Here is a 13267-nt window from a genome sequence, read left to right on the forward strand (position 1 = left end):
CACACACAGAGAGAGAGAGAGAGAGAGAGAGAGATTACGATATATGTACCCAGAGTCCCAAGCCCGAATCGTAAGTCCCAAGTCCTCGCCAAGACCGTCGAGCCCTACCGTCGTGTCGTTCACCTGGTTCCCAAAACCCCACCGTGAGTGAGAGAGAGAGAGAGAGAGAGAAAGAGGCCATGAGGTAGAGATGACACGAGAGAGAAAGAAAGAAGATAGATGGGAAAATGAGAGAGAAGAGAGAGGCTGAGATGGAGAGAAACGAGAAGAGAGAATGAGAAAATTAGGTTACAAATTAAATGGGCTTCAGCCCATATTTCTTTTATTATAAATGAATTTGCATTAGTGAGTCATTGACGCAAATGACGAGGATTGTTACAGTGCCCCACTGACGAAAATTTTCCCCTCAACAGCTTCACTGAGCCAATAATGCAAACAGTCCCCAATAACAACCTCAATGTTTAACTTGACGCAAATATCATTTCTTTTGTGGCAGTGTCCAACTACCACAAATGCTGAATCTCTATCAACGACGTCAGTCAACTACATTGACTAATGCGTTTGACTGACATAAAAGAGGTATTTTAGTGTATTGTATGTCTTTATTATTAGAGGTACCACGTTACTTGTAGCTCTTTGTCTGTATTATTAAGAGTACCAATTTACTTTTAGTTCTCTGTTTGTATCAGGTTACTTTAAAACATACCACGTTATCTTATGTTAAAAAAAATGAGTAACCTAATCTAGAACAAATGTATTATGTTATTTTTTATGGTAACTTAATTGAAACAAATATACTAGGTTAATTCTGATGGTAACCTAATTTGGAACCAAATATCATATAAAAACTAACGTCCAGTAAACAAAAAATAAAGGGTGAATACCATTTTATACCCTGTATTGTGCAAAAATTACCAATTAGACTTTCTGTTTTGTTAAATGACAATTCAGACCCTACGTTTTGCAAAAGGTAAAAAAATTATACATTTGGCTCGATTTTGGCCAAACTTTTTTTTTTTTTAAATATAACTAAAATGCCCTACTTTTATAAATTATTTAATTTAATAGATAAAAATTGAAATAAAAATTAAAAAAAGTCAATTATAAAATAAATCAAAATTAAAATTTAAAGCCACATATTCAATCAAACCCACAAATAAAAAATCATACTCCATAACCAAATCTCAAATACCCAAATCAGTTAAACCAAATCTCAAATACCAAAATGTCCATCACCCTTGGGTGGGGTGGTGGGGGCCTTGGTCATCAAAGCCATGGTTGGGGGTTCAAACATCCCCCAAGCTCAATTAATGTATATTATGTATATACACAGGTATTTATCCTCGAAGATGGTGGTATTGGTTGTAATGCCCTGCTAATTAGGGTCTGTTACCACTTTTGAATAAAATTAGTGTTGGTCTCGCTAAACGAGTCATTTGGACTAAAACATGTGATTAAGCCACTAAGGGTTCAAGTGTTAAAAAATTTGGTCAAGAAGTCAACATTTACATTAAAAGAAAACTTTAATCTTTACATGGGATCCCAAAATACAAGTTTAAAAGTCAGTTATAACTCAGGGAATACAAAATAAATCAGCTTAAGTGGCAAAACAGGGTCCAACCCTACTTCCCTTGCCATATCTCGACCATGGTGGTCGAGTGAACTGCATATGTACACGTCACCTCTAATGCTCTCCAACTCATGGCTGGCCAAGCTTCTCCTTACCCTTACCTACACCACAAAGCACCTGTGAGCCCAAAAGACTCAGCAAGAAAACACATTAACGAATTCAGATAGTCAATAGCAATAACTAGAACCAAGCATACACATTGTACAAGTAAGTGACCATAGGGTCACACAAGTGCGTGTCTCACTCCATTCATTCATATGGAATCTGAGCTAATCAAGTGCATAATGCACTCTCAGGGTGGCCTAGCGGTATTGGTCTGCTGTCAACGCGCATAATGTCGATCACGACTTATAAGTCGAGTCATACAGATGCTCGACTTATAAGTCGAGCCTTGGAATCCCTCGACTTATAAGTCGAGCCCCTTTTTAACCAAATATACCCTTGACTAGCAGGTCGAGCTTTAATTAGATGCAACAGACAGATTCTTGGCTTATAAACCGAGCTTCCTAGTCAGAACAAACATCCGCATAATACACTCATCATACACACGGATACAATGCATTACAGTGTACTGAAACAGATATGCACATGCATAATTATAATCATCCTCATTAGCAACACCTGAGCTCTAATTACGTTTACATTTGAAAAATGGGCCAAGCCTAAATCATATTACATTAATAGCTAGGTCAAGCCCAATCATGCATCTCACGCATTGGGTGCAATTTTCTTACCTTTCGTACGAGTGTAAGCAATTAGGCCGGAAAGTATGACTCCCGAGAACAATCCTCGTCTGAGCCCTCACGGTAACCTAGTCACGACCCATAAATAACATTCTCATTACTATTCGATTCAATACTTGAATCCCTAGACCAATCCCATGCACAAGTAAGCATTGCTACCAAACATATGTCATATGTCGAATATTCAAACGTAGGGCATTCAGCATGCTTACTTAACAGTTACTAGCATAATTATTATCATGCACAAACACAGAGACTCAAGCTCTGATCAATCTCACAGTCAATACTCATGGCATGCCCTAATCACATGTTTCTCGTGCATCACATGCATCACACTTAATCATCCAGCATGCCTCAATAATAACCATACACAAGTGAGCAAGATTGCTAAGCATTCAATATGCTATCAATGTTTACATTTAAACATCCAACATGCATCAAGAATAACCATGCATGTCACATATGGGGTGCAGTTTTCTTACCTCTGGTTCGAGCAAGGATTAGTAAAAGAACAACCCTTGAGAACGATCAATCCTTTGATCCTTTAGCGGTCACCTAGTCATAACCAAATGTGGAATTCCATCAATAAAATAAATCATAAAAAGGTTTATAATCTAAAACCTCACTCCCGGGATCCATCCCACACTCTCGGGAATCTCAATCTACCCAAACGGGGCAAAGGAACCCATCCCCGAGCCTTAAAAGTCATCCCGAGCCCTAAAATAGGCTTGCTAAAAAATGGACCAGCGCTGCAGCCCTATTAAATGGCGCTATTTCCAAGTCAGAGAGGCCCAACTCTTTACCCTGCTTAGCGCTGCTGCGCCAATCACAGACCAGAATCCTTCTGGTTTCCTTCTTTGCGACTTCTCCTGAAAAACAACCCTTCAAACCAGCCCCAAACCTTACCAAAACATCCAATTCAACCCCAAATCATCATCTATATCACACCCTCATCAAAACCCAAGCATCCAAACTCAAAAACTCCCATTAAATCTAACTATCCACATCAAAATCTCCTTGACTGAAAACTAACAGAAAAACAGAGTAAAGCTTAAAGTTCATGGATGATTTCTTACCTCAAGCTGGTTTTGGGTCCTCTTCAATGGATGAATCAAGTCTATAACCTCCAAACCTTGATCTCCTAGCTTAATACCTCAAATTGGCTCTCAAAAATCAATAGGAAGAAGGAGGAGGAATAGGTACGGGAGAGAAAGAAAGATGAGGATGATGATGCTCTGTTTTTTTTTAACACTTCCACAGCCTTCTAATGGCTTAATACAACCTTAGGGTGAAAAGACCATATTGCCCCTAAGTCTAATTAAAACCCTTAACAGCCACCAAGGGCAAAACCAACATTTCCCGCCTATCTCGTTAATTATAATTAACACCCTCCAATTCCCATTATTCTCAATATTCTCAAACACCAATAATTCATATCTCGTTACCCTCTAATTCCCGACAACGTTCTAATCACTAAATTACCCCGAGACTCACTCCGAGCCCCGAACTTAATCCCGTTATGACTAGACCGAAAACTTGCATTCCATGATCGTCTCATGCCGAATGGCTCAAAACAATCCACATATAATGTGGTATCATTTATAATTCACCCACATGCATGAAAATACACAATCACGCCCTCAATGGGCCAAATTACCAAAATGCCCTTATAATTAAAATTGAACCCATATGCATGCATTCACCATCATATAATAATATAATTCACACAACACATGCATACAATCGTTAAATATCATAATAAATCAATTATGGCCCTCCCGACCTCCTAATAAAGGTCACAAACCTTATTAGGAAATTTGGGGCATTACAAATGCTAAGTACCATTGTTGATCATGACTAATAAGTCACAGCTACACGACCAGTACTAAGGGCCATTGTCATTTCTGACTAATAAGTCAGTGCCATTCACAAGTAAGCAATGCTGCCAGGCATTTACAATGCAACCAATGTCCATATATAAAGCACTCAACATGCCTCATCAATAATCATGTATGTCACATGTTTGGTGCAGTTTTCTTACCTCAAACTTGAGCATAAAATAAATAAAGTACGACCCTTGAGAACGATCTTGTCCTTAGGTCCTTAGCGGTCACCTAAGCATAAAAAAATATGAAATCCCACCAATAAAATGTGTAATAAAAGATTCATGGACTAAAACCCAGCCCTTAGGACCTCGAATCCTACTAAAACAGTTAGTAGATTCGATCATGAGCCTTGAAATTCAAAAACCCGCACCTAAAACTAAACAAAACCCAGCCTGGCTCAAAGAGGACAGGTAGGTCGCGACCTGCCCTAAGGGCCGCAGCGAGCCTCCCAGACAGACAGGCCCCCTGTTTGGGTGCCAGGGGCAGGCTGCAACTTGCTCTTGAGGGTCGTGGCGCACCTGCCTGATAGAGCTTAGTGAAGGCTCTGGGGTTCACTCAAGTCGCGACTTGCATGAACTCGATCGGGATTTGACCCCGCGTACCCAACTCCCCTGCATATTCCTCAATCCAAGCTTAGCCAAAACTCATCAAACAAATCCCAATATCATAACCAAACATCAAAATCATATTTTCACCATTCTAGCCGCAAAACCTAAGCCTCTCAACACCGAAAACACCTTCAAATACCTAATCCTAAGATCAAAATATCAAGCTTTAAAACCACCTAAAAACATAGTAAAAACCTTGAAATTTAAACTAAAATCCTTACCTCAATCCCAGAATTAACACCCTCAGGTTTTGCAATACAATCCTAAACTCTCAAGTCTTAAATCCTCAAGTTGATCTTCTAGCTTGCCTCAAGATTCATCTGAGAGAAAGAGAGAGAGAGAGAGGAAAGGAAAACTCTGTTTTTGCCTAGTTCCTTCTACAACCCACCCTTGGCTGAACATATACAATGGTCTAAATGACCAAATCACCCCTAGGGCCATCTAAAGCCTTCAAAGCCACCCAAGGGAAAAATTGTCATTTTTCACTTATCCCGTTAATCATAATTAACGTCCTCCAATTCCCGTTACTCCCAATATTCTGAAATAATTATCAAATCATATTCCATTACCTGGTCACTCCTGATAATGTACTAAACACCAAATTTAACCCTAGGCTCACCCCGAGCCCAGCCCAGTAATTAACCCCGTTATGACCAAACCGCTAACTTGCATTCTAGGATCGTCTCATGTCGAATTGCTCAAACATAATCACATAATAATGTGGTCTCACCCATATGTCACATACATGCACACAAATATACTAATATGCCCTCAACGGGCCACAATTATAAAATTGTCATTCTAGTAAGAAACGAGCTTACATGCATGCAAATACCATCATATAATAATGCAACTCACATAATCATGCAAATAATCACATATTAAATCAACTATGAGCCTCCTGACCCCCTAATCCAGGCACTTTGAGAGATTACACTAACCATTTCATTTTAATGTCTTTTCTCATTTGAATAAGTTGACGATACCACTTGATGTCCTGACCATTATCAAGTCCTGACGTGATTTTGTTTAAAATCATGAGCTGATGTATATGCATATCGTTTGTTGGTGGCCGATCAATCTGTTAGTTTGCATTTGGAAATATTATTAAATGTTCAGAATAACTTCATTTCTGTTCATTATGTAGTTTGACATTGTTCTAGTCGATTGATGGGTGTCTTGGGGAACTTTTATCTTACAATGGTATTCGGCATCTACATCTACATGTATATTAGATTATTTTTATGGATGATAGCCTTCATTTTTTCTAGAATGATAAGCCTAAATTCCAGATGCGGTTTGCTTTCTTTTTTATTTACACAGTATACTCTGGGTACGTTTGTCCATACTCTTCATAAGGGAGTTGATAAGAACTACTAGTTTCTTTCCAGACAGATTTTGGTGCAAACCAGATTTTGCGCAAGTATATACGATATTCTTTGAACGAAAGGCCATTCAACCCAGATTTGGTTGTTGATTTAGATCAGCTTAGAAAAGCTTCTGGCTTGGATGATTACCAGGCTACGGAGGTTTTAAATGAAATCCCAAGAAGAATTGTGCAATATATAAAGGTAACTAATTTGAGGCTGCATTGTCTTGAAGTTGTGTGCTATTATTGTTTACCTGTTATTATGAATACTATTGAACAGTTAGGGAAGAACCTACATAGGTCTTGGATCTTATATTATGTGAGGCCTGGGACAATAAAAGGAATAAAAACTCATACAGAACTGCTTCTTCGATCTTTCATTCTTTCTCTGTTTCATTGTTCTAATATTATGATTCTTGGTAGTAGTTCTGTCTTGAGTTTTTATTCCTTTCATTGTCCCCAGGCCTTTAGACAAAACTTGATATTAGGTTTGGCTCCGTAAAACAATATGCTGACATGATATCTTCAGGTGAGAAGTGGATTTTGACTGGGATTACGTGCTTTCTGTCTAGCCTGCTGTACTCTTTCTTAGTTATATTGTTTGGAGTTGGCATTGCCTCTGTGACCCCTCCAGGAAGAATGTCTTTGCTCACAAATACACTCCATAGTGTTGGTACGTTATGTACACATTATACATATAAATACTGCAAATTATTAGTCTACATATATGTCACTGTTGTTTTATTCTACATGCTTAAAATCCTTTGTTATTGACCATTGGAATATTATCTTCGGTTCAGTATTGGGATACATGACCACTATCTCGGTTTTTTGTAGTCATGACATCATAAGTATATCTATACTCTATCAGATGTGTGGATATTTCATAAAGTTCAATATTTCTTTCAATTTTCATTATACTTTTGTCTAGATGAAAATTCTTATATTATTTTAATAGTTTTAAATTTTTTTTTTTTAAATTGTTTATCATTGTAACGTATATATGGTGTATTTATTTTCATAGAAATAATTATGCATATAAATAACAAATCTACGAATACCTTATCAACATAAAAAAAATTCCTACAAAAAAACATAAAACAATAATAATAAAGAGTAACAAATCTGATAAAAACAAATAATATAATATTAAATAAGTAGCATTACTAAAAAAGAAATAAAAACAAAACAACAAAAATACACAGTTAAAATATTTATTTTAATAATCATAAAGAATTACGGAAACTATATTAAATATTACATAAAAAATACTCATAAAGATAATTCAACTATTAATCTAAAATGCCTAAAAAAAACTATTAATGTAAATTAATAATAATGAATAGCTAGGTGTCAATTTAATATAAAATTTAATGACTCTTCATTGCTCAAAGTATAATTTTGTTGACACGTTAATAAACTATTAATATAAATAGATATTTGCGACATAAATACATAATATTTTATACTTCTTACAGTTAAATACCCAATTTTTTTTATTTTTACGGCAAAAATACTCAATGTTCAATATACGTTAAACATAAATACCTAATCTTTTGTTTTTTGCAGCAAAAATACCTTAAGTTTTTAAAACATTACATTTTTCAATACATCATATGTTGGAGCTGTTAAATGTTGACTAACCAGATATATATCACTTTATAATTTAGGTATTTTTGTTATCAAAATATATATTTTAAATTTGTATTAATTTAAAATGTCTTTTCAATTCATTTTTCTAATTTTAAATATTTTAAAAAAATAAATAAATATGAAATGGACTGTATTTTTGCCGCAAATAAAAAAGATTAGGTATTTATATTTAACATATATTGAACATTAGATATTTTTGCCGTAAAAATAAGAGATTATGTATTTAACTGTAACAAGTGTAAAACATTGGGTATTTATGTTGCAAATACCCCTAATATAAATTAACAATAATGAAAACTTATTTATTATAAAACTTGATGACTCTTCAATGCTTCAAACACAGTTTTTTTTACACGATGCCACTTCTAGATTCTTCAAACAAAACAAATCAAAACATTAGATTAAAATACTCATGTTGACGTTATTTTTCAGCAACTTAAATATGAAGAGCACTAAACACAAAATTAAGAAAATAAATCAGACCAATCGGGATTTTACGTGGTTCAGTAGATAAAATCTGCCTAGTCCACGAGTCAATATTATTGAGTGGTGGAATTCTCTTAAATCTTTTACAAAGCAATTTTGCAGAGTATTCCTAGTACCAAATTGTGCGTATCCACAAATGAAATTCTTTAGTCTATTTATAGATTGGTTAACAAAAATATCTTCCATTTATTTCGGGAAGTTACTATTCAAATTTGAAATACATATAATTAAATAGATTAATCATGTAGTATCCCATGATAATCGAGATTTATTATCAGATTACAACAAATCCCCGATGAATAGGGATTTTCTAACAGTAACCGCATTCAAAATTGACTGTCGACCTCGAACATACAATGTACACACTTTCGAGATCAACCAACATCACAAGCTTGTCATTCTGGTTAACCTCATCCTTAGCCAGTGATTCCATCGAGCTTAACCATCATAGATCAACCTCTTCGAGCTTGCAATGAAGGTTCGAATTGCACTCAGACTTTGGAGAAGATCCATCCTTTCAAGCGTGATGCGTAAACTCGAACCTTCTTAACTGGTGCTCGATCGCCAATTGGAACAAATTAGAAAACATGTTAATTTATACATGTATTGAACCCTTACTCAACATTTTCGAGCTTACACTTTATGAGCCTACATTTCGAGGCTCATTTATGATGATTTCGAAATTTAGGTGTAACCTATTTCACCCTCAAAAGTGTTGGTTCGAATCCTATGAAAAGAAAGCTTTTGAACTTCTCCTTTCGAAAAATGTGCCACCTACCACACTCGATTTTGAACACACATCACTCGGGGATTGCACACCCAGAGTAATCAAGTACTCCGTATCTTTGCCCAGATCCTTTCATATATCTCCTTTTTGCTGCCAATGTTATAAATAAACCCCATCCATCAAATCATTTCTCAACCCGAACTAAAGGCCCAGATCCACTCGACCTTTGATATCCCCTTATTTCAATTTTCAAAGAGAAGAAAAATGAACCAGATGTTTTTTTTTCTCTTTCCATGTTCTCTAAACTGAAGAAACAAAGTAACTCCAGTATTTTCGACTCCGTGAAATCGTTCCTACAACCGCTCCTTCAGTCGACGATCTCATCATCTCCATAAACAACTTTGTGTAAGTTTATGCTCTTGATTATCTTCTGTTTGTGAGAATACCTTCACTAGTTTTTACCAGTTTCTTAAGGCTTCACTTTGGCACTAAGAAAGCTTTTGATCCGAGTAGATTTGATGTAGTTAGAATCACGATTTAAACTAGAAAAAAATTATGGAAGAAGCATGCAAAAATGGAGTTTTTCTAGTAATGGGGGGTTTTGTGTAGCTTAAGAAATAGGGTTTTGGTTTAGGGTTTTAAACACACGAATCCCAAAAATATCACCTTTTTGGGTAACTGCTAACTTTTTCCCTGAAAATCCGGGATTCTTTTAAACTGGTATTAACTCCCCACTCTCACAGGGGTGTATCCTTGAAGCCTGAACTTTACAATAGTCCGGGAATGACATCCGAGTTAATCTCACCCTTTCGAGCCTTTAGTCTCGATTGAGGAAATCTCGTCATCTTGAGCTTTTCGAGCTCGAGTTATCAAAATTATACTTTCCTTATGATTTTCTATATGATGGGCCCTCACCTTTTTCTTCCTTGTTAGATGTCACAGTACACTGAGAATCGGTGGAGGCCCGAGTTCGCTATCCCTGATCACCCATCAACGCCCAGTCCTGAGTGACCTTTCACTCGAAACCAATGACTGATCCGCAAGCATAAGGAGAGGTGTGAATAAGAAGAAATATGAAACCGCTTTCTACGTCAGATCGGTGAGATCAAAGAAAGAAAAAGGAAGAGACTCCGAGTGGCAGCTTATCCTGACATAGACCCCGAGATCAGGCCCATTCCCTTGGACCCTAATCTCAAAGTCACAGTCGCCTTTCCACATGGTACCCTATCATTTACCATAATGAAGGATTCTTCAGATCGTCCATCCACCTCCCAAATTCTTTCAGTCCCCACGAAGGAGGAATTTTTTGAGGCTGAGCACTACTGGAGCTTATTCACTTCCACCGGCCATATATCCGAGCTGCTAGCCTACCACGGCCTTAAAATTTCTAGTACACTGATATGTTGTTTTGCGACCTCAAATGAAAGGAGTTGCTATGCCCCGGGAGATGGCCATCTCGACCGTAAAATCAAGCTCGCCGCATGGAGTCACGAGCACAGGAAGACTCGGGCTCTGCTACCCTTGAAGACTTCAATAATTTTTTGGATTTCTTCGCGCTCACCCCCTTCCAGCTCCAGACCAACTCTATTAGGGTCTTGTCAACCCTCGGGTTGTTGTACCATGAGATGAAATGGGAAGGGCCTTCGGTACAAGAGATATTATATCTCTTATGTCTCAAGAGCAACCCTTCTCGAGCTCGTGGAGGAGACGACTTTTAATACTAATAGAGCTATCTGAAGGAGAAATGACTATTTAAGGATATGCCAAACCATCATCCAAACTTCAAGACCGCATTCTTCTGGACGGATGGGCTTTCTCCTTCCAACACATCTGTAAGTATTTCAACACACGTTTATCCATTTTTCATCGAATAACCAGGCTCGAAATATTCACACTGTTCTTGCCTGCAGCCAACTATCACTGCCTCACTCCATCAAAAGCTATGATGGAACACAAGGCAGCCATTCTCCAGCTTCCTTATGGTCGAAGGTCCCTGGCCTACCTTCTCCATGAAGACAAGCTCCGAGCTTGCGGCCTTTTAGGCGAAGTCAAACCCATCGATGACTTGGGGATTAAAAAATACTGGAGGTGGGAAGATGTGCCAATCTCCACGGGTAAGCTTCCCTCGAGGAGGAAGACCTCGGGCTCGCAATTTCGTACCTCAGCCGCTCATCATCACAATTGAACCATCTCTGGCAATGAAGCTCACCACGAGGCCTCAATGAGCTCGACTGATGGAGGTAAAGTTATGCTAGACCACTCCATGTGGTCTCCGTCAATGCTTAAACACAAGCCTGACGTGATCGTCGTGTGTGAAGAACTTATAAATAATTTCTTAGCGTGGTCAAGGGTGGATCTTAGAGTCTGTAGGTTCGATAGCTAGTTAGGGCAGTACCAGACCATGTAAAGTTTAAAGGAGGTCTAGGATGGGGTAGTTGCTCAATATGGGACCAATGATTATAGAGACATTTTGAGGCTATCTCCCACTTATAGAGAGGGGACTCCCCTAGAGTCGTCCGAGGATATGGGAATATCTTGGTGTCCGAGCTCAAGCTCGGTCGAGAGTACCAGTTAGGTTTCTATTATCCTTAAGTATTATTTCTTTTAATAACCCTGTTCGACTACTCATATACAATCTTTGTGTTTTTTAGGTGACATGGACTCAGACTTGGACAATGTGCTCAACAGGCCCATGGCCTCGAAGGCGAGCGAGTGCCATAGAGCATCACAAAAAGGAGGTTGCCCCTCCTAACTGTCTAAACAGATCGAGGTGGTCCCTCCAGCCTTGGTTCCCTTGGATTTGAGTCATGCTACCGAACCCACTTCTCAGTTCGGACTGAATAAAGCTACTGAGCCCGTGGTGCCTCCTACTATTTTTCCTCCTCCTATAGCCTAACTAATGCAGAGAATCCTTGCAGTCCAAATGAGAAAAGGCCACGCGGGAATGCCTCCTTTTGATCATAACCCATGTGCCTGAGTTTATGATCAATAGTGCAGTTGGAACACACGGAGTCAACCTAGGATCTGATGCTTTGAATCGCATAGGTCAAATTCTTAGCCACCTCGGGGCCCCTCAATGGGATTTTCTGACGTCCTAATGAGATGCCAAAACTCTTTTTGACAAGGGTGGCGAGCTGTTCGCCTCGATTAGTTATTTTTGTTTTAGTTCTTTTATTTTGTACTAACTTATGTTGTGTTTTGCTGACCCGTGTTTGTTTTTTTGTACAGGCATTTGTATCCTTTGTTCAACACAACTTCATGCTGAATAACGAGGTTATAGCGAGCAAAGCGCTTGCACTGGAGGCTAGAGACGCCCATCTGAAGCTCAAGGATGAACTCAAAGTAGCGAAGCTGGAGGTTGCATCCAGGGATGCAGCCATCCAGAAAATTTCTGAGCTCTAGTTGAGGCTAAAGACTGCTTTGAAAGAGGTCCAGAGATCCCCAAACTTGAATCGACGCTAGAGGCGACCTTGAAGGAGGTCGAGGCCAGGAACTCCGAAATCAATGAGATTTGGGGAATAAATGCCAAGCTATAAGAGAAGAAGAAGATGACCTTCGAAGTTATCGAGGGTGAGAAGGCTCGTCTTCTTGAGGAGTTTAAGACCAAAAAGGTTCACGCCGTTGACATGGCGATGTACTGAATTTGGGTCAACAACCCCGACCTCGACACCACCTTCCAAGCCCACCTGGAGAACAAAATCATCACCAAATGTAGGCTCGTCTTGAAGAGGAAGAGGCCAGGCTCGAGGCAGCGGAGGCAGCGGAGGCCTCTGGGACTGCAGCTGGAGAGGCATCTAACCCTTGAAGTCGAGATCATGGGCTGTGACCCATTACAATTTTTTTAATTCTATATCTTATTTGTATGCCCCCGGGGCAGTGACAATTTACAACTCAATTTTGAGCTATTTAATTATCTTATGACCTTATACCAATAGTAATTTCTATGCTCTCAATTTTCTAGCTCGAAAATCTTTATGAACATTGTTTAACCTTTAGCTTTTTGCCTTAATGTCGAGAATGCATTATTAAGGACCTGCTTATACACTTGTTTATTCGCACAAATATATATTGGATTTAAGTTCGAATTTCAATGCATTCATGCACATTTTATTCAAAATATCCATGTTCGACTTCGTTACTTTCAAGGTCGAACCTTACTTTTACC

At 38.3% G+C, this 13267-nt stretch overlaps 1 protein-coding gene across 1 annotated transcript in view; it reads left to right on the forward strand.

Moving 5' to 3' along the window:
- Window positions 1-12504, forward strand: part of LOC133799591 (protein LONG AFTER FAR-RED 3-like) — a 59715-nt gene extending 47211 nt beyond the window's left edge. The window contains exon 5 of the mRNA XM_062237593.1: window positions 12331-12504. Coding sequence (XP_062093577.1) covers window positions 12331-12504 — 174 coding nt within the window. The remainder of the gene's footprint in view (window positions 1-12330) is intronic.
- The last annotated feature ends 763 nt before the right edge of the window (window positions 12505-13267 follow it).

This window comes from Humulus lupulus, chromosome 9 (assembly GCF_963169125.1).
Source record: "Humulus lupulus chromosome 9, drHumLupu1.1, whole genome shotgun sequence".
In the NCBI taxonomy this organism is placed as follows: Eukaryota; Viridiplantae; Streptophyta; class Magnoliopsida; order Rosales; family Cannabaceae; genus Humulus; species Humulus lupulus.